The following is a 22,401-nucleotide window of genomic DNA, read 5'->3' as shown; positions in this document are numbered from 1 at the left end:
CCACTGCCGCGTAACCCCGCCCACTACTGAATAATTACCGTAAATCACAGTGTGGACGTGCCAATATTACTGCTGCAGCATGTTACGTGTACATACGTCCAGAGAAAAACGATATAAAATGTATCGAGGCAAAACAACAACGCTGAATTAGGTGTAAAATATTGCAAATATTGCAACGTTCTTAAATATTATCATTACATGATATTATAATAATATTATAAATCATATTATAGTAATGTTATAAATCATCATTATATAAGTAAAATTATATTGTATATACGTACTATATCCGTTAATTTCAATAACAATGATGTTTGAATGTGCAATAATGAACATTTAAAACGTATATATGTAGCATATTTATGTACGTTTTTTTAAGGACTTGGTACTTTTATTCAGCAAGGATGCACTACATTTATCAAAAGTGACAGTAAAGACATATAATGTAAAAAAAAACTGTTGTTTTGACCTTTTAATTAATCAAAAATCCTAAAAACAAATGTATTAAGATTTTCACAAAAATATTAAACAGCACAAATGTTTTTAACATTTTATATAATATGAAAAGTTTCTTGAGCTCAAGATCAGCATATCATAATGATTTCTGAAGGATTTTAATATAATTTTATTTTTTTTAAAGAAGAAGAAAGAACCACCACCACACTTTTAAATGGTAGTGTATATGTATGTAGTGTATAATATATATATGAATACAATTTTCATATTTTGGTGTAGTGAAATATCCCTTTAAGTACTAAAAATGTGACCTTAAATTGGACATAAAGGCAAACCCTTGTAACACACCCTCAGTTCAGTACATGTCTCAAATGTTAGGCAACAGAATCTTACACTCAATGTAACCACATTCATCTCCAGGCGGAAATTAGAGAACTATAAATTATGAATGAACCTCGAGAGGCCAGTTAAAACTGACATGTTTACACCAATGTACGTTTAAGTCGATAGTCACAATGGGTTTTCTTTTCCAGCTTAGTAAACAAACGCCGCCTTCAAACCTCAGAAGCCTGCCAGTGTTACAAAGCTAAATTAAAAAGATATTGTTTGGGTCATGTTGTCATAGAGACTAAAATATAGTGGAGGCAAAGTAAGAGAGACACTCAAAGAAACGAGACGCTCTTCCATCCTCTCCACTTCCTTAAATTAGAAAAGCTGAATGAAGGCCCAGTGTGCATCAAGAGCCCTTATCACTATGGAGACAGCCCTGTTTTCAACACAGGCAAATAGGGGTGAGACTTGGGCGTGCATTAGTATTTGATTGAGGAGAGTAGTGTATAATTTCTGTTATCTCTGTCTCAGTCACAATTACACCAATCACTACTATTGCCAACTAAAAGTAATTAGAATAGGGACAAAATTGTTTATCTGCTATCAAATATTTTCTATTTGAATGTTTTCTATATATTTAGACACAGTATATTGGTGCTACAAATAATGTGGATTGAATATGTCCAAAAATGTTTGAGTGCAGTGTAATTTCTGTATTTAGTATTATTTATATACTTAACTATATAACATTAATAATAATACTATTTTTTATATATATTTAATATTATTCTATTATTATTATTAATCTTTTTTGTTCTAATGTTTAATTAGATATTGTATACTTTGTTTTCTTTTTTCTTTTTTTTTATAAGTTTTGTTTCATTTCAAACATTTTCAACATTGCATATTGAGTTTTAACGTGTTTGTGTGAATATATATTTTTTGTTTATTTGTTTGTTTTGCTTTCAAATGGTTCTATTTACCTTTATTTCTTATTTAATTTTAAGCTGTAATTTTAGTCAATTTGTACTTTAACTTATTTTATTTTGGTTATTTAGCAAAGCAACATTTATCCTTTTTTCAGTTTTTTAAATGCATATATGCTTTTTGTCTAATATTGTATTTTATTTCAGCATTACCTTTATGTCTCCCTTTTAGATGTTTAGTTTTAACAACACTAGTGAATATGTTTTCAGTTTATATATATATATATATATATATATATATATATATATATATATATATATTAAATAAATGTAATATATATTTATTTTTTTGCTTTTAAAACAGTTCTATGTAGCTTTAATTATTGTTTATTTCAGTTTTATTTTTAGTAATCTTAGTACTTCTACGTTTTTCAGTTAGCTGCAAAGGCAACATTCAAACATTCAACATTGCTCATTTTTGCTAAGATTTTTTAAGGTTATGCTTTTTGTTTAATATGTATATTGTATTTTATTTCAGCAGCTTTTGTTTAGTTTTAACAACACTTGTAGGGTCCATGAGTACTTTGTTACAAATTCTCATTGATAATACAAGTTCTCATTTAAGTTCACCACACAAAGTAATAAATCTGCTCCAGTACATATCAGCGCACTGCACCAAAGTCCCTGTAAAACTCCCCCTGCCGGTGGAAGTAAATCACAGAGTCTCTCACTGGAGCTATAAATAATGATCTCCATTCTCAGAGTTCAGAACAAAAGAGAATGGGAGAGAAAGAGAAGCCTATCGAGCTCTCAGAACAGCGCGGATCAATACAGTGTCTATGCGTCACACACCGGCTCTATTCACTTACTCTGCAGCAAAACACAGAGTTCTGACAGCTCTAGCAAGAGAGAGGAAGGTTTCTGATAATGCCCAAAAAACCTAGAGAACGGTATACCAGCATTTTAAAGCATCATTGGCTTTTTCAAAATATCTTGTTTTTGTCCAAATCGAAGGCATATGTATCGTATGTGGCATAAGGAATTCCAAAATATACGGCAGTGAGCACAGTGAAGAAATAAACTTTTTATTCCTATCAGATCCTTCTTGATTAGGATGCGTAAAAAGGCAGTTTAAAAAGACTTCCAACTAATGTTGTAAGGAGTGTTCAGACTTTTAAGTAGTGCTATACCAGGGTGAAAGTCACTAAGTTATACGAAGGAAAGCAAGTGAGATAATATCTTCCCTATCTCATGGACAGGCAGTAACCTTGACCCCTACTTATAGCCAGTGTTGGGGAGTAACTAGTTACATGTAACGGCGTTACGTAATTTAATTACAAAATAAATGTAACAGTAATCAGTTACAGTTACTAAGAAAAATGAGTAATTAAATTACAGTTACTTATGAAAATTGTAACGATTACAAAGAGGATTACATTTGAATATTTACACACATCCACACAGCTTATTTCTTTCCCAAATTGCACTAAGACATATGGCCCATAATCTCCGAGACGCGGAAAACACATTCGTAGAATCCAGTCATAAAAATGGGATTCAGCCTATAACGCGGACGCAATATGCCACATTTTGGACGAATAAATCAAAAGTAGGTCAGTACACTTGAATCAAAACCCGATATGGACTGATGTCTGTGAATATTAAGCCGCAAAAAGACTGAATATGAATTCTGCACATTCTGCGTGTCTGTGGAAATCAGGCGCTGACTGGACATCGTGAGAACCGGGACTATTCCCGGTGGCCTGGCAGACGATTTGGCCTTCTACTTTAATATTGTTATAATTGGATAATTGCAGGCCGAATATACTAAAGCGATTATTTCCGAACCCGCCATTCGATAATTAAATCTCTAATAAATCATGGATCGGTTAGTCGTGACTGGCAATGGTTGGGCTCGCGCGCTCTCCGCGCCTCCGCCGAACGGTTTGGATCAGACTCCGAGTAATCAATGCGAGAGAGAGAGACCGGAGTGAACTGTGTAAGGGCACAGCTGGAGCAGAGAAGCGACACTTGTGTTCAGGGTTTCAGGTGCAGGTCAGTTTCATCTGTAAATATGCTAATGTAGTTTTGTCTTTGTTTACTTAGTCAAGCAGCAGCAGCACTCTGCTCGCAATCACTCAAAATACTGTATAAACGACGTCATTATTATCTATTGTAATGTTACAGTAGTAAGTTAGCAGACAAATCATCATATTTTATCATAGGTTTAGGGGGAGCTAGTGGATACAAAAACACAACCCTTAGGAAAATTAATATAGCCTATGGTAAGGCACTAACCGTGGTTTAACCATGGAATTTGTAGTAAAAATAAATACAAGTGGTAATTCATTTGCCAAAAAAACTAAATTGCACTTACAAAACATGGTAAAATTCAAATAAAAATCTTCAGTATTAAAGTCATGAGAGAGATGGATGGATAATGGAAGTGAAGGGGCAGTTCAGGAGAGAACTCTTAATTACGTTGCAAGTCCCCAACCTAAGGATTCAAATCTTTTTCATGTCAGGTCCAAAAAAAAAAATAGGGTTGTCCATGTTTCAGAATGGGTTGTGGGTTTATGAGTGTGAGATTTCCCAGCCTATTTTTTTCCCCAGTCCGCCCCTCATGGAAATTAATCTCTAGAACAGTCACTTCATGAGCATTTTTTACTTATTTTGAGAAACTATCATCATATCATATACAAAGAGACAGCAGTGTTTCAAAAAGACACCAATGTTTCAGGAGTTTAGTTCACAAAATAGGACACATGCTTATTAGATAACCGTATTTGAGTTGATGTATATGCTTTTATTTTTTTATTAACTATTTTTCCCCAAACCATTGTTAGATGCAGTTAGATGCCTGTAGTTATGCAAAGATTTGGTTTCAAAAACAGTATCTATAAACTATTTCTTTTGATTTTAAATCTGCTTTGAACTTCAGATCAATCTCTAAGTAAAAGGCAGTACTAAAGTCTGATTGTGTGGTGGATGTGTTCAAATGTGATCATCTTAATTCAGGTGATGAAGGATGGTGAAAGTCTGATAGTATTGAGCTCTAAACCTGCATGGTGTAAAATGGTTGAAGATGATTAACAGTTGCAAATTAACATTCATTAGAAATTTATAAAAGTAATCAAAATGTACTCAAAAGTAATTAGTTACATTACTTTATTAAAGTAATTAAAAAAGTTACACTACTATTACATTTTAAACAAGGTAACTTGTCATCTGTAACCTATTACATTTCCAAAGTAACCTTCCCAACACTGCTTATAGCCAATTAGCCTTTCCCCAGTGAGTGAGGGCTGCTTGTGAGATGGCCTAATCAGCTTACTGCTGAAAGAGATCAAAGACTACACACACAGACACACACACACACACACACAAACACACTCAGGACCAATGCAATAGGATTTTGAGCTGTCCAAGCTTGACACACAGACTGGGAGGAATCATCAAGTAGTTTACAGTGTTTACAAGTAGTTTCCTGCTTTTCCCACTTTGCCACAAACAGGCTGTTCTCTTGCAAATGCAACTTTAAGGAGCAGAAGCGGCGTATGAGTGCCCCTCTGTGGTAGATTTAAGTATTGCATACTTTTACTTGTGCCTGTTAAAGAAACAATCTGGGTTCAGTATCAATTAATATAAATCACGATTTATATATTAATTTTAAGATGTTATTTTATTCCTCCACTGAGTTGTGTTTAATATGAAATTTTAAATATCTGAAATAATATGAAACATTTAATCTCAATTAACAATGATGCAGCAGTCTTAATCAATTTAATGCAGCATGAGGTAAATTTACACACCTTTCAAAAACAGTGCTTTTCCCACAGTACTGGATAAGTTACAGTAAAAGATGAGATTTAGAGAATTATAGTAAAATCATAAATAATTTGCTCTATTTTTTGTTTACAAAAATGTGAACACAAAGCAATACACTGTAATTATATTGAAATAAATAACATAAAATAGGTTGAGTAAATGTCGTTTCCTGGTCCACCTCAGATGTTGTGCTTTGTTGCTATGGAAGCTGTAATCAGCACATAATAATCAGACAAACCAATGACATGCAAGAAAAACATTCATTTTTCTCCTCTGCATTTCAACACAATCTAATCTCATTTCAGAATCATCTCTCTAACTTTAACAGTAATTGCGCATTTTAGTTATTGCTTCCTTCTGTAAAAAGTCCAAAAACTGACTCTGATTCTAAATGTGATTGCAATCTGAAATGAGCCACATTATCGTTTAAAGGTTTGGGGTGGATAAGACTTTTTAATGTTTTTAAAAGATGCTCTCATGCTCACCAAGGAAGTGTTTAAATTGGGCTCAAAAGATCAGGTAGTATGTGCGTGTTATTTCTAGTGTGTCCAACAGAGGGAGTTATGGCACTTCATAGACTAGAGGGAGTTGTCCAGCTTTATTAAGATCTATAAGAAATATCCAGACGAATCAAGTTTTTACAAGATAAGGATGGTGAAGAAATATTATTCTGAAATAAAATGCTTGTTTACGAAGCAAATATACATCTTACTTTGCGCCTTTCTCGCCTCTCTCACATCCTTTCCTCATAAATCGAAGGATATAAGACACAAGGAAAGGAAATAAGGACGTACAATTAAAGAACACTCTTATCTTCATCACGCCTCAAATCTTCATCAGTAAGGGGGAACGATCGTCTCCTCCATGGTTGCATTGGCTACATAAGAGAAACGAGTGAATACAAGCTTGAGAGAAAGACAGATTTAATTGGATTTAATCACTACTGAGAAGGTTTGACCTCTTTTTCGTCCACACTGGCTTCTGATGAATCTTCAGAAGTACTGAATGTCCAGGTGAAGGGAACTGGAGAATGAATAGGTGGGTGACAGCGAGCAGGGTGGTCTCTCGCAGATACAGAAGAGCAGGTATTCCTGGATGACCTGTGGGGGGGAAATATGAAAATATGTACTGCAGAATATATGTGCAATAAGAGCTTTACAATAAACCAAAATACACACAGACCTGATCCTGTGTCTTCTGTTCTTATCCCAGCGGAGTTTCTCTCTACGCTCATAATTCTGGTGCCTCTGAAAGAAATCTTCATCTCCTATTGCTTCTGGCTGAGAAAGATAAAGCCCATCACTCCACAACAACACCGTGCAATAACTGATATTCACAGAGAGATTGTAAAAAAAAGAAAAGAAAAAAAGAAAAGCAAACCAACCATCCTTTCCTCCTGCTCATCCTCCTCTCTTTTCAATAAAGGCGAAATATGCACCTTTCGCCAACTGACAGAGTAAAGACAATGGAATACAGGAAAGGGAAAAAAAATTTAAAAATCTGAATGAATTCATCCACATCTTTATACTTCAGCCAAGTTACTAAATGTGACTCATTGACAATCTATCAAGCACTCTGTGGGTAGGAGGAAGGAGCAAAAGCTTACATCACAGAATTGATATACATCATTATATAGTTATTTTTCCTCTGGTATTTTAATACAAAGCTTAGTTTTATATAATCAAGTGAATTAACTAAACCAAAAGATGATTATTAATTATCATAAATTCATTATAAATCTAACCATATAAAGGGAGTTAAACAGTAAAACTAACATCATATTAGCACTCAGATACACTACCATTCAAAAGTTTCGGGTCAGAAATTATTTTAAAGAAATTAATAATTTTAGTCAGCGAGGATGCATTCATTTGACCAAAATTGACAGTAAAGAAATGTATAATGTACAAAATATTTCTATTTCAAATAAATGCTGTTCTTTTGAATGTTCTATTCATCGAAGAATCCTGAAAAAAGTATTTTTAAAAATTAAGCAGCATAATGTTTACAACATAGATAATGAGAAATTTGAGTTTATTTGCAAAAACAGATAACTGTTTTTTTTTTTTCAAAAATCATGTTTATTATTATGTTAGCATGTTTTTATTGTGTTTTATGTATTGTGTTAGTTAGCTGTATTTATGTAGTTATTTTTCAACCTAATCAAAATAACCCAACTGCAGTTTGATTGAGATTAATTGGAATGCACAATGAAAAAACATGATCTGTTTTTGCAAATGAACTCTTCAAATGTTTTCCCCAAAATCAGCATATTAGAATGATTTCTGAAAGATTCAGCTTTGCCATCGCAGAAATAAATTAATTGTAATAATATTTAACAATATTACTGTATTTTCTTTTGTACAGTAACCTTGGTAAGCATAGGATAATTCTTTTTAAAATACATAAAAAATCTTATCAACCGTAAACTTTTTTTTTTCTTAAGGTGAAAAAAAAAATACAAATGACTGACTTACTGGAAAGATAAAGAAAAAGAAGACAAGAGAAGTGAAGTGAAGAAGAGATAAAGACAAAAACTCATTTGAATGCAGTGGAGATAAATTATCTCATGCATTTCACAGCATGTTCGTAATGAGTTTATCATGATTTATAATGAGGAATTAGCTCTTCTATTTAAGTACCAACCCACACTTTTGTACAGTAGTGTAGCTCTCCCCACAATATAAAAAGATACTGATGTCTCGCCGATGTCATTCCTGAGTGTGAAAACAATCAATACCTGGGTGTCAAAATGTTCTTATACTGAAGTCTTTCCACTTTCACTGATGCGAACAGAGACATAGGAACGACAATGTCATCAATGCTGAAAATACTGTCCGGGTTTCTCCTGCGTGACGGGAACTACAGTATACAAAGAAGACAATATATGATTATCTTTCTCAAAATATTAACCTTCAACTTGACAAACATTTCCTTCAAGGAAAGGAACACTGATCTATGTTTGGATTAGCGCAAATTGAAATATACAGCATTTATCAAGAGGTTTGGTCAAAGGGCAGACCTGTGAGTTTCTCAGTTGTGTGGGGGTACAGTAAGAGACGGTCACATCCTCTGAAGATTCCTCCACCTGACTGTCATCACTCTGGGAGACCAGATCAGACTTGGGTGTAATACTGGAGATGTCTAGAACAAAGCAGTAATACTACCTTAAACATCTTGGGTGTATATAAGCCAAACACCAAGGGGAATTAAACAGCCATACCCACTGTCCTCTCAGAGCAGCGCCGCTTCTTCTTGCCTTCCCTGTAATCTTGACTGTGGTGGTCTCGGGTGCGTGCCCATCGTATAGGAGTGCTCTCCCTTCTGTGCCTCTTCAAATGCCTCCCGTTTTTTGGCTGATGACTGCAATCTGCAATTACAGAACATAAATACATGTTTTTACTTATCAGAACAGGCATATTCACAAGGACATAACGAATATTCATTTAAGATCACATCCAAAAAATAAATAATATTTTTCATAAAAAGTAATATTTTACATCCAGGTTATATTTTAAACTAGAATCAAACAAAAGCAATAAGAAATTTTATTTAGCATATAGAAAATGTATAAAGCCATACATATTAATTTTCATATGGATTTTTCTAATTAATTATTTGTTATTTATTTTTTAGGATTTTGTTTTTATTAAATTTTTTGTGCATGGATTAGCAATCATTTGAAACTGTATTAAACAATATTAATAAAAATAGGAGATGGAAATCCTAAGGGGGCTGTAAGACTACAATATATTTTGGCTATAAATAATTTGACCCCACTAAAAGGTCACTGTGTGTTTGAGTGTGATTAGGTGTGTGCAGTGCCTTTAGGCTGGATTTGTGAGTTACTGTGATTTGTGAGTCTGTGTTGATCTCCACATGACTATGACTACACACACCTTACATCATCCCACACACTGGACTCCAGAAGAACTGACATTAATAGATCATACACATCCAGGTGAGGTAATGAAAACAGGAATGGAGGGAGCATGAGGTGATTGCAAAGAAAAAAATCCTGGCATTCATTTTATATTCAGTGCCTTTGTAGTTATTTTTTGGAGTTCGTTCACTTGCTCCAGGGGTGCTGCAAAGCACTGACAGAAAATCAACTAAACAGCATGAGGTGTGTACACACTTCCAATCCAGTGCAATCACTCACTCGCCCTGACAATCTCTCTCTGTTAAGAATAGCATTGCTGTATCAGGATCATTAGCCCCCCTAGTCAGACAATAACCAGCAGAGCAGAGAAGAGTGAGTCGGCATGGCATAGCAAACAGTACAGTTTGGGGTTGGTATGATTTATTTTACCGAAAGAAGACTATAATGTTTACCAAGGCTGCATTTCTTTGCTCAAGTAACAGTAAAAAAACTAATAAAAATAAGTTCTTTAAAAATAACTGTGACGAGTGGGGCGGGGCCGAGAGACGTGGGAACAGGAGCGAGGCCAGTGAAGTGATTGGAAATGAGCGACACCTGCTCGATCCACCGGTCTCGAGTCCCACGGAGGAGATGGAGGGATATAAAACCGGAGCGACGACAGTGACGGACGAGAGAGGACCAGGCCTGGATTTTAGTTTGTGTTTTGGTTTTTATTTGTATTTTTTTGTCTTTATTTTGATTTATTAAAATTTGGTTTGATTGTCCGCCGGTTCCCGCCTCCTTCTTCCCGTGATCATGGAGTTTTATCGTTACAATAACTATTTTATCTGTTAATGTGTTTTAAAATCTCATTTATTCCTGTGATGCAACGCTGAATTTTAAGCAGCCATTACTCTAATCTTCACATGATCCTTTAGAAATCATAATTATTATTGTTGACAATAGTTGGGCTGTTTAATATTTTTGTGGAAACAGGATTTGTTGATGAACACAAAGTTCAAAAAACAACATTTAACAAGAAAGTTAAATCAATTTAGTACATCCTTGCTGAAAGTATTAATTTCTTTCTTTAAAAAAAAATGATGGACCCCACACTTTTGAATGATAGTGTACACGTACTACAGTCTCACAAATGATTGCTGACATACAGTAACAGCTTTAATGTGCTTAAGTAAAAAAGGCAAACCATGATCATGTGGGACTTTTACTGCTGTGTGCTGTGTTCAGTCAGCTGTGTTTACCCAACAGTGGAGCTCAAAAAGAATAACCAAGCTTTTGTTCTGTGCTTTTCCTTGGTAGCTGCTAACACGCAGTGTTAAAACCCAGCACTACATTAAATCTGTAGAGCAGCTGTTGACTTCAACATGATCTTCAGATCTGCACTCAACATGGGTATCACTGTGCATTAAAACATACTGAGGACAGTAGTGCCTAAATGAATTTAGACAAACACACTGGTCGTGATGTCACAACATGGAAATCAAATATTTGAAAACGTTTGGAGTAGTCAATACATTTTGTAAGCCTCATTTTTCATGTTATACTCACCAAGGCTGCGTTTATTTGCATTAAAATAACTGTTTTCCATTTTTAATTTATAAAATGTCATTTATTCATGTTATAACAAAGGTGATTTTTCAGAAGTCATTACTCCAGTCTTTAATGTCGCATGCTCCTTCCGAAATCTTTTTAATATGCTGATTTGGTGCTTAAGAAACATTATTTATATTATTATTACTATTATCAATGCTGAAATCAGTTGTGCTGCTTAATATTTTTGTGGAAACTGTAGATGATTACTATGTTTACTAAGCGAATAAATATTATAATAAAATAATACTTTTTTAAATAATAAAGAAGTAGTTCATAAATGAAATCTTTAATTTAAGTAATACCTGATAATTGTATGTGCTGTGTGTTTTTATTAAAGTGTCTCATTGTTAGCAATTCCCAAATCAGGCACTTATGTAGATCCATTTCAGTTAGGATGCTCCCTGAGAAGCAGACAAAGAAGAAATCTAGCAAGAACACACAATTCTACAAAGCATACACACCTGAACAGAGTAAAGTACATGTGTTCATGCACAAACGCCATGAGATGACTTACGGAATAAAGACCGGGAGACTCTGTCTCTGGAGCTAAGACAGAGATGGGGACTGGTGCGCTCAGTTTCCAGGAGGAGAGATCGCGGAAGCAAACTTTCCTCAAAGACAACATTTTGCAGATGGAAGGATGATGGAGTTTCTGATTAATAGAACAGACAAAGACAAACCTCACTTATATAACACAAACAACAGAAAAACAAAAGTTCACTGTGGTGATATAAGGCTATGGTTATAAATACCTTGTCAAAATGTCAAAACATTGTCAATTGTAAAAAATGTCTGGATGTTGCATTTCAGTCATATAAAAGTATGAACTCAATGTTGAAGTTTCATACTGATGACAACCAAGGCTAATTTGATATACCTACTCCACATTCCTGCTGCCACACAAATCAGTAAAACAGCAGGAACGGCACAATTTTGACATGCTGATGCAGTAACTGTCTGATACGAGACAATTTATTCTGACTGAACTGAAATGACAGCCTAATGCAGTGAAAAAGATGAGTGATTAATGGATTGCTGTAGTATTAACCATTAAAATCATAACATCGATTTGAACACTTTTCTACTGCTTAAGCTCTTCTCCAAAACCTAGTAAGCTGCCTACATATGAGAAGAAGGTTATCTACAAAGCAATGTAACATGCTCAATTAAAAAATATCCATCCAACATAGTGGACGCAGGAGGAAAAATGCCAATTTTAAACAAAATGCATTCATCTCTCCCTACCTGAGGAAAGTGATAGAACAGGATGCACTTTGCCATCTGTTCTGTCTTTTCTGTGGAGACATGCAGGATCTGTGCACACAGATGCAGGATCACAGAATGCACAATTGGGACAAAGAGAAGGGGGTGATTCCAAGACCTGTGGAGAGAGAGAAAGAAGTAGTGGATGTATTCAAAACGGAGGTTTTGAGAAGTAATGGGCAAATGGGAAGAACACAAATCTTGCAAAGCATTATTGCTAAACAAATGTCTCTTTCTGATGCTAAAGGCCTGATCTGCATCTAGATTCCAGCTTTGATTTGTCCAACTGAGAGTTGAAACAAATAAAAAGGGGTGAACGTAAACAACCAAGTTAATAAAGGCCAAATCTATGACACATAGTGCTCTGGGGAACCATTACAACATAAGCAATGCATGAAAAGGAAAATCATGGCAGCCAAAATCGACTATCAGCTATAAGAATCATAAACAAGGTTAAGGGAAGTGTACAATGTGAAGAGGGCTGGCACACACACAAATAACTGCTTTATTAAAGGACCAGTTCTGTACTCTGTACTATTCTGTCATAATTTACTCGACCTCATGTTGTTCCAAACCTGTTTGATTTATTTGGCTTGTCTACAAACAACTGTTTTGACTAATAAGATTTAATATGATTACATTTTCCACATTATTTTTCAGTAAATTATATGAAATAATCACTATAATATTTCATTGACATTTGATTTGGTTTACAATGGTTCTTAAATTGACCTCATCAGTAAAATCAATCCAAATATGCAAAATCAGGGCAAATTTCTAATGTTCTGTTGTTATATTGCTTAAAGGTACCATTTGTAAGATATTTGCAATATAATATCCAAAAACCACTAGGCTGGTTATATATTTTGTCCAGCTGATTACTAACAATATCTCTAATGTTTTCAACTACTTGTAAATCATGAGAAGATTCCCATTCCAAACAGTGACACGGGGCAGTGCAGTCGCCTGTCAATGACATTAGTTACCCTTTGTTACCACCTTTACTGACGTAGAAACCACATGACAACAGTGTCGTGGACAAATGCAGAAGTAGTGTCTAGCGTCCAGCAAACCACTACCTTGCTTCAAGCAGTTCCTTATTTACTTCTTCTTGCACTTTTTATGGTGCATTGTGTTACTTATTTATGGAACATAATTACTGTTTACCGTCTGCTGCTGGTTCTGTCGAAAAGTACAGCTCCAGCAAACGTAAGCGTACAGGTCAACCAAACGAACCAAGAAGAGTTTGGTACAAGAGGAGAGAAAGAGTGAGGATCAATATTGGTGTTGCATTTTCTAGATGGAGAGAGCTTCGCGACAAACTTCAACAAGAAAGAGATGCCGAATTCGCTTGTGTTTTACTCGACAGGTGAGTTGTTTTCATTCGTATCTTTATAGAAAACGTATGCTATTATAACGATCAACAAGATTAGTATTATGGGGCATACACGCCAAACGCGGGGCATCGCGTCTCTAGACCCACGCGAGGACGCGTCTGATCCATAGTCTGATCGCGTCTTTGCATTGACTTTGTATGTAATCTACTCGCGCAAAACGTTGAACTCGCATTTGCTATGTATGCCCAATTATTGTGTTTGAATGTACACGAGTGTATATATTTGTTGAAGAAGTGGTAATCGTTTTCATATCATCTGACTAAACAGTAATCAATTAATTTGATAATTTACTGTCAAACTATATTTGCTCTATTGTAGCTCAATATAGCTTGACGCAATATGTAATGGTGGCACGTGAAAATTATCTTTAAAATGACACTTACAAAATCCAGTAGAAGACAACAACTCCCCTCATTCCACGCTCCTTCTAAGTGTCACCAAACCACGCGATTGTTATTGTTTTGGTAGTGCGCCCTCTAGTGGCAGGTCCTACAACCTGTACCTTTAACCCATTTAATGGTGTCTTCTTGTCATTTTAGAAGCTTAACAGTCCTATTCACAATATGCTCAATGAACCACATATCATTAAATGTAGAAGTGCATTTTGCAAAAAAATCTTACGTAAATTATGATAATAATGTTGTTGTTATTGTTGTTGATGTTGATTTCCCCAGTTGCTTCTAATTGCATTCCATTTGGAAAATGCATCTTCATCCTGCTGCTCCTAGGTTCAGACTAAAGTATACAGTATCTGAGTTACATGTCTAGGCAGCCCATAGAGGACACAGCAATCATAAGATTATCATCATTTATGAAAGTGCAGCTGGCCTGAGCACTGCGTGTTAGCAGTTTCCAAAGGAAAGGACAGAACAAAAGCTATTTTGTTTTCTGAGCTCCACTGTTGGGAAAACACTCATGTGTAGCCTTGGTAAGCATTAAAGACTTATTTCAGAAACATAAATGATACCAACCCCAAACCTTTGAACAGTACTGTACTCTATGCTATGCCATGCCAAGTCAATAAAAGTTGACTCTTGAAGAATTTGGCTTTAAAATGCCAACCTGTTCTCTATGAGACAATGGATCCATGACGAAAAGTCTAGGTTTGTGATAGGTCAGAAGGGGTCGAGTCCGGGCTGACACACAGCTGACGTCCACCTGAGGGAGGTACTGTCGTTTGTGACATGTTCGCTTCCTCTTCTGCCTGGCCTTGTGCAAACACTGCGGTCCACTGGGAACAAAGACACCCGTGTGTGTCGCTTGGCTGCAAAAGTAGGGATAAAATCTTCAGAAATCTCATCATACGACAAATATAGCGAGCAAGTTTCATTGGTTCTCTTCACCACTCAGACTCTTTCATCTTCCTTGTTTCTAATTCTTAAGTGTCTTTCTCACTTTTTCAGTTTTCCGCTGGGCTGAATGATTCATCCTGACATTCACATAAGGTTTACATAAATTTACACAATTATGTATCAGAATGAGGGTGCTTTTACTGTGCTGCAACGAATGAAATCAAGACACACTGCTTCCTCTCAGGTGTCTCTGGAGCTTATGTATGACTAAATAAATTATCTATACTGCGTCAAAAGCAAAAAGTGTGAATATCCTTCTAACAATTAAAAATAAAAAAAACAATTAAAAAATAACAACTAAAAATCTAGCAACCAGTGCTTCAATAACATAAATGAATACCAATTTCTATTTTTTTTATTTTTTGATGAATGACCCTGTGCGATATTTGAGGTTCATTTTATCCTGTTGAAGAGATTATAGGTGATTGTTTGCTTCTCACCTGCTGTAAGCTGTTTTCTGTTGACCACTCCAGTGATTGCAGGGTCCTTTAGACATAGGGGATGAGGAAGGAGAGGCACACAAAGACGGCATCAGGCTGTTTACAATCTGAGTCAGCTGGGCACTCTAAACACACAAACATGAATTTAGTGGGGTTGATTTAATCTGTCAATTTTATCTTGCCTTTCTATGTTTTTGTCTATATGCCTGTGGTTTTTGGATTCACCTGTCTCTCAATGTTCCTCAAAAGACTTGTAGGGCTGCTGGGTTCCATCTCTAGATCAGAGTGCAAATCTTGCATGTTCCCAGCTGTAAATGAAAGATCCATAGTCTCTGTCCACAAGGTATGTTGAATCTGCCTGTCCGTCAGGGGCTGAGACTCTGCCAAAATCAAATGACCCTGGAGGACATGTTAGGGACATTTATAAAGATTTTAATTGTATGCATTTAAAAACACTCAAGGTGCCACTGAGAACTTCATGTACTGAAAGCCCTTTAAAATTCCAGTTTAATTAATAAATTTCAATTTAATCTGTATTGAAGTAAAAAATAGATTCAGAATTGCAATTATAAATTTAATTCATGCAAATTAAAATGTATTGAAATTTGTCAAATAATGTTATATAACTTTGTAAATGTGGTTCATTAAAATACATTTTATTATACACTTGTCAGTGTGTATTACATTTCAAAATGTTTAGTAAAACATTTTTATTACTTAAAATTAAATTCACCATCCTCTGGACACTGCCGATTCAATTTAAATTGTCACATGAATTCTGAATTTTGCCCCACAGTGCTAACAGCACGGCCACATTTCCCTCCTAATCTATAGATGCTGTATCATTTCTTTACCTTATTAGAAAGAATCTGTTGCCTGAGTTTTCCAAGCTGCTGAATCTGAGAGTCTAGCTCAGACAGTCTCATCTGCAACCATGTCCAGCGACTGCAGAATTCAGCTCTGTCCTTCAGCCATCTCCACTCACAGACACGACAACTACCCTCCCACAGAGACAGGGACAGAAAAAGTTAGAAAGGGTCATTCAGATGAGATTTCATACAAAATGACTTTCTTTCAAAGTGCATAGCCCTGCTTCAACAAAACAAATGGCAGTCATAGAACAAGTGAGCAGCCAAATCAATCCAGAATTTAAAATATGAGACCACAGATGGCTTTGTTGCTTTTTATTTAATGCCTCAAGGGTGTCAAGACCAAATAATATCACTACATAAACTCTTTATAACATTGCAAAATTGAGCCAACTAAGCAGACACTAAAGCTCTGCAAGCATAGGGGCCCAATTTTTTCCCAAAATAAGTGACCACAACTTAACCACTTCAAAACGTGTACATCTGTGAAAAGAAAAAAAAGTACTATTGACGTCAAACGTGCTGCTATTGACTGGCTGAGAGCCTAATCTCAGTCCACAAAAAGTACCTTTAAGCAATTCTATGGCCAAAGCCAGACAACTAATTTAAAACCTTACACAGCCATGTACCCATATCCAGCTTATCCAGGGAATCCAAAGCAATGGCCACCGGCTTGAAGCTCTGATGAGAGATGGTAGTTGAGATTGCTGGGACATATGGAAAAGTCACTGAAACTATTTTGTCATGGCCTGAAGAGAGGCAGAGCCAACAACCACAGCTGGCTGCTACTAAAGGGCGTTCACTTTTACAGCAATTTGCAGCAACAAAGTAATCGGAAGTCATTCATTTTTAATGACAATCGTTGTTTTGAAGCAACTTGAGTGCATATCAGGGTTATTATATTTAACTAAAACCATAAAGCATTTTCATTACTTAAAATAAAATATATAAATAACCCCATAAAACCTTTGTAGCCCTTAGTTTTTGCTTATGTAGAATTATTAAAGAATGAATGAAGGAATTAAACATTTTTACAGATCTCCAAACCTTTTGTTTTCTTGTCCCTTACCTTTTTGACAAGTCCCTCAATAACAGTCATATTGAATGGGGTTTTGAAATGATTCTACTAAAAAGCACTTGAATAAACCACTCCCATTAACTCAGAGTTTCCTGAAAGATATATTCCCTTCAAAAATTTGTGTCTTGAGACTTGAACTGCACATATGCTGTGATCTTACAGCATAAATGCAGAGTGAGCAAGCAAATCACAGAGAGGGACATGAAAGCTCTGATCTAAGGGCTGGTGAAGGGTGGCCTGATCTCTGTTTACTCATGCAGCTGTCTGTTTCTGTGTGGCTGCACAGAAACAGAATCGGAGGAAGAGCCAGCTGCACATGAACATACTAGATAAAAAAACAAGGGCGAGAAATATGGTGACAATTTCTCAACAGCTGTGTACTGAACAGAGTGTCTCTGTTTCCATGAGTAAAGATCCTAAAGAAACATGTAACACTGCCAGAGCCAAATGCTTCCTCTCCTCCATCTTCTGTTGGCCTGTTTGTTTTCCCAAACTTGTTGTTACACTCCCTCTCTTCTTGCTAAAGACGCACAACCAGCCTGTCAATAACAGTTATTGTTATTTACTGCCTGGCAACTTCTAAAGATTAATTCTACCCTTCAATTCACCTATTTCAAGATCTCACCCAATTTATTATATATTTTGAAGTTAGAGACTGAGCATTGTATGTTTTATTTATAACCACCAAGCATTGTGACTTGCATAGTCATGCTATCAATTCTAAGGTTTGGCTGCAATATATCGTATGGGTTCCAAAGACTTAAACTTTTGTTGTACTTTTTTGTCCTATGAGCTGTTATTTCCTTCAGTATGAACTGAGCTGTGAAGATGAACAATTTCCCTAGTGTATTCTACCAAAAAATAAAAATAAATAAAAGCATAGAGGTTTAGAATGACATGAGGTTAAAAACTATGTAAATAATGCTAAAGTTTTCATTTTTGGCATTTTGTTAATGTCTTCCATGAAGGCCTAGCCTATTTCTTTCTATGTGTCTTGATTAGAAGGTTAACGTTGATGAGAATACTATTCAACATCACATTATACTCACTGTGATTCCACAGAGGTCTCTTTGGCGTCTTCATGGTCCCACTCCTCATCTGAGCTGCTCACGGTGGCATCTGAGTCCAGAGCTTCCAGCACTCCATGCAGAACAGCATGACCACTGTGTGCTAAATTCTGCAAATCTCTGGACTTCAGAGGTTGGCCATGTGCTTCAGGGTACTGGAGGTTCCTTATAAGTACCTTCTCTACCTCCTCTACAGCATTGAAAGTCTCAAAAAGAGGTTTCGATGTCGACTGGGGAGAACATCGTGCTTCAAGAAGTTTCTTCTTCAAACCATCCAGTTGTTGGCTATAGTGTCTAGAAGCATGTACACCAAGAATCGCCAAAACCCTCTGTTGTAAATGATTGGCTCGATTTGCCAATGAAACATGCTGAGAGAGATGCCACAATGACTGAATCATCAGCCCTTCCTTCAGTTCCTCCATAGTGCAAACCAATGTTTGGTTTAAAGCATTGTTCTTCCTGCTGCAATGTGGTACTTGATCTTTGGTATCAACTTGGCAATCTCTAGTAGAACCACCATGCTGTGTGAGGTTGTGACTGGGCTCGGCCCCGTCTTGTCCTTTGTCTTCAAGTGTGGGCATGAAACACATTTGTGTAGCACCTCCAGGAGTACCTGGTGAGTTCCTGTTCAAGGAGAGGAGGGTGAGAAGTGGCTCTGGGCTTGACAGCAGAAAGGCTTTGGAATGTGAATCCTGGAACAAAGGCGATAGCAGCATTTCCGGGAACTGAGGAGAACTTTTAGAGGACAGGAGATCCAGATGGACCATGGATGGAAGGTTCTGCCATATCAACTGTCCAAAACTGTTATCCATATCCGAACCTAGTGCAACACCGCTGCAGTCCATATTTCCACTCAGAGGATTGAAATCTGGATTTAATTCGTTTTGATTTGCTGTGTGGATAAGAGATGGACTCATTCACTATCCCTATCCAGAGCTTATAACATCACTTGAAACGGTGACTCGAGCGACAGATCTGTTAAAAGGCACGCCAACTATTAGGCTATAACAGATATGAAAATATGAATAATGTTTTTGATATCCTCTAACTTTATCAACAACAATCGTAATTTAAGATGACCTGTCTAATCATATTAGAAACCTAGTGAACAACTTAAAATAATTGTAAAGGGAAATACTCCAAGTATTTTTCGCTCAAGCGATAAGCGTAATGTTATGAAAATAACGGCAGAATTGGAAAAATAACGACATCATCTTACCTTTAGCAGCCGCTCATTTCAACAACACAAAATCACACTCCAGAAATAGACGATCATCAATAAATGATCCATATATATATAATCCTGCAAGTGATAAAAATACTGATTTGTTAGTTTTATGAGCAGATATCGACTGATCCCTTCCGATTTCCTCTTATACCGAAGAACGGCCGCCACCAGAGAACAGAGAGAGCGCGCGCGAGAGAGAGAGAGAGAAAGTGCGTGCGCGGCGCGAGTGAGTGAGTGTTTGTGCACTCTCTTGGTTACTTTTATTGAGAGCAGCTACAAACACCTACATTGAAATAGTTCATAGTTTTTTAAAACATTTTTATACTATATCTCACTACAAATAATAAATTATATTTTATTTACCATATTTGTGTTGGCCTTTCGATCTTTTCAGTTTTCTTTCAATAGTTTCAACATTTACTTATCAAGACATCTAGCCGGTGGTCGTTTTCGTCGTTTGTTGTTGATAACCAGCAGACTATATATATATATATATATATATATATATATATATATATATATATTATTATTATTAATTTTTTTTTTTTTTTTTTTTTTTTTTTTTTGACTGCAGTCATGAAAACAACTAAGTCGGTATCAAGCATATCAGCCATGACATGAGGAGATATTTGGCATATTTGTGCCAAAGTCGTTAACTTCATGTGAAAATATCCTTACACATATTTACAATGCATACTTTATGATTCCTAACATAAATAACCAGATTTGTGCTCTGCGGTTCCTGGTGATGTCCCAGCCCCTGGATCTCATGAAGTTTCTTGTAGGGTGGCTAAAGAAGGGGAGTTTTCCTGAGATCTTCTCTCAATGTTTGTTTTGTTTTCTTCTGACTCAGTGCTTGTATAGGCTTGAAACGCAGGAAAGCACTTGTTCGAAAGCTTCAGCTGTTCTGAACAAAGATTGGCTGTAATATGCATTCATTCCAGCAGGTGGGACTAGAACTACTGAATTAAGAGCTGAAACAACACGGCACGTCACCAATAATCTCATTTTAGAAAAAAAAGTAATGACTTCTACATATATATTTCTAAAAGCGTGCCACGTGTCACATAAACCTGAAACGATAACTGATGATTAGGACAAAAAAAGCCTAAATAAATTAAAATAATAATAAATGATGAAGAAATTATCGATAGAAGATATAACTTGTAGCAGTAGGCAATCAAAAAAAAAGGAAAAAAATCTATTTTTCATATAATCACACTTTTTAATGTTAAGCCTTCTGTATATGTTTTATATAATGTAAAACTATTGGTTATGTATAGAACTGAGAGCATGTGAATTTCTGAAGTATTGATTAAGCAAACAAAGAATAAATCACACACAGTAACCCTGGATAGAGTACAACATAATAGTAAGCAATGTCTAAATATCTACAGTTCATGTGCAATATGTGGTCTATATTTCTGAATAATCACCACAAAAATTCAAATCAAAACTATTTGAAGTAAAAAATAAATAAATACATTTTTAAAAATGAAAACATGATTCAATATTCAGTCTTCAATCAATGTATTTACGGCATTTACTATTTTGCATAAAGAGGAAAAGTGAGTTTGTGGTTTGCAAATGTCAACCCAATTACATATCCATTCAAATATCTGCAAATTATATTCTTATACTGAAAGTTTTAATCTTGAGTTACATAATTTCAACCACAAGCCATTTTCAGTATTGTCACTGAATCACATGGGACTTTATGTGGATGAAAACATCCACATTTTAGAACATTTTAGATTGATTTAGTTTGAGTGCTGCTCCAACATCGCTTCCAACAGTCCTACAGATCCATCTGCTGGCAAAAGTGAGATATATTAAACTGAATGATTAGGACAAAGGGACTTTCCAAGTTTGTCTTTTCTGACAATATTTTTAACCATTTGGCGGAAGTTTGACTGACCAATGCCAAAAAGGATGGTTGCACTACCATGACAGTGCAAAATAAATGGCCTCTCCAATTAAAGACAACAGCAAAATATGACAAGAGCTCTTCTGTCATGAGCCACCCTGAAGCGAGAAAGAAGAGGACACCATGTATAATGCCCAAGATTGCCACTTTCATCATCTGCTTTTTACGAAGAGCAGAGAAAGAGCTTCCATTCTCCCCCATTCTTTTTATGTGATTCCACAAGTAGACAACAGTCGCACCGCTCGATGCCAGCATAACGCCCAGACAAAGCCAAAAATAGCAACATCTCATTCAAAAGTCTATGTGTGATAATATGTAGATTCCTAAATCTGGTGTTTCACTGGTGATGTTCACATGAATTGTTGGATTCAATGATATATAATGCTAAGTACACAAAGAGTCTGATGTGCTTCTTCATCCAGTATAAAAAAGGCCGCCGTACAGAAAAAATGTTGAAGTAGAAACACACATTCAGAGCAAGAGAGGCAGTGAAACCAGTCCACATGGCAAAGAGAAGACCGGCTGCTAAAAGAATGTGAATCCATGAACCTGGATAAACAAATAAAAATAAAATATTAAAAATGTTAAGAATAAGATTGCATCCAATAAGATTTATTAGTAAAAGTGTGCATGAGTAGTGTTTATGCACCCTGTTAGTTTTTGCGACTGCAGTCACGAAAACAAACTGAGATGACATCAAGCCGTCCAGACATGCCATGAGATAGTTGGTATATTTATGGCAAACTGTCAGGTGAAAACATACT

At 35.8% G+C, this 22,401-nt stretch overlaps 1 protein-coding gene and 1 pseudogene across 2 annotated transcripts; both read right to left on the bottom strand.

Annotated features, from left to right (window-relative positions):
- Positions 1-5,705: 5,705 nt before the first annotated feature.
- kansl1l (KAT8 regulatory NSL complex subunit 1-like) lies at positions 5,706-19,920 on the bottom strand. Of its 2 annotated transcripts, XR_009422443.1 has the most exons (16): positions 19,702-19,920; positions 18,465-19,457; positions 16,323-16,464; positions 15,694-15,867; positions 15,469-15,593; positions 14,739-14,940; positions 12,262-12,397; positions 11,531-11,668; positions 8,764-8,910; positions 8,563-8,684; positions 8,281-8,402; positions 6,925-6,988; positions 6,723-6,820; positions 6,499-6,640; positions 6,278-6,417; positions 5,706-6,148 (listed from the first exon to the last, which is right to left on the bottom strand). XR_009422443.1 is itself a non-coding variant. In XM_059500400.1 (15 exons), exons 2-15 carry the CDS (start codon positions 19,397-19,399, stop codon positions 6,337-6,339), a joined length of 2,628 nt encoding a protein of 875 aa, XP_059356383.1. In that variant the 5' UTR covers positions 19,400-19,457; positions 19,702-19,920; the 3' UTR covers positions 5,706-6,336. The 2 variants fall into 2 exon arrangements, 1 of the variants encoding a protein (XP_059356383.1); XM_059500400.1 differs by having other exon boundaries at positions 5,706-6,417.
- Positions 19,921-21,123: 1,203 nt separating this feature from the next.
- LOC132094783 (uncharacterized) lies at positions 21,124-22,376 on the bottom strand (annotated as a pseudogene).
- Between the last annotated feature and the right edge of the window lie 25 nt (positions 22,377-22,401).

This window comes from Carassius carassius, chromosome 19 (genome assembly GCF_963082965.1).
Source record: "Carassius carassius chromosome 19, fCarCar2.1, whole genome shotgun sequence".
NCBI classification, from domain to species: domain Eukaryota; kingdom Metazoa; phylum Chordata; class Actinopteri; order Cypriniformes; family Cyprinidae; genus Carassius; species Carassius carassius.
The sequence above is the reverse complement of the archived record's forward strand: the minus strand, read 5'-3'. Positions and strand labels throughout refer to the sequence as shown.

Bases quoted from the DNA above. Each gene is read 5' to 3' on its own strand.
- kansl1l (XM_059500400.1), bottom strand. From the start codon at position 19,399: ATGAGTCCATCTCTTATCCACACAGCAAATCAAAACGAATTAAATCCA. The intron at 8,685-8,763 runs GTATGGCTGTTT...GCTTTGTTCTAG, and splicing joins CTGCTCTGAGAGGACAGTGG to ACATCTCCAGTATTACACCC. The intron at 6,989-8,280 runs GTATTGATTGTT...TTACTCTGTCAG, and splicing joins AAGAACATTTTGACACCCAG to TTGGCGAAAGGTGCATATTT.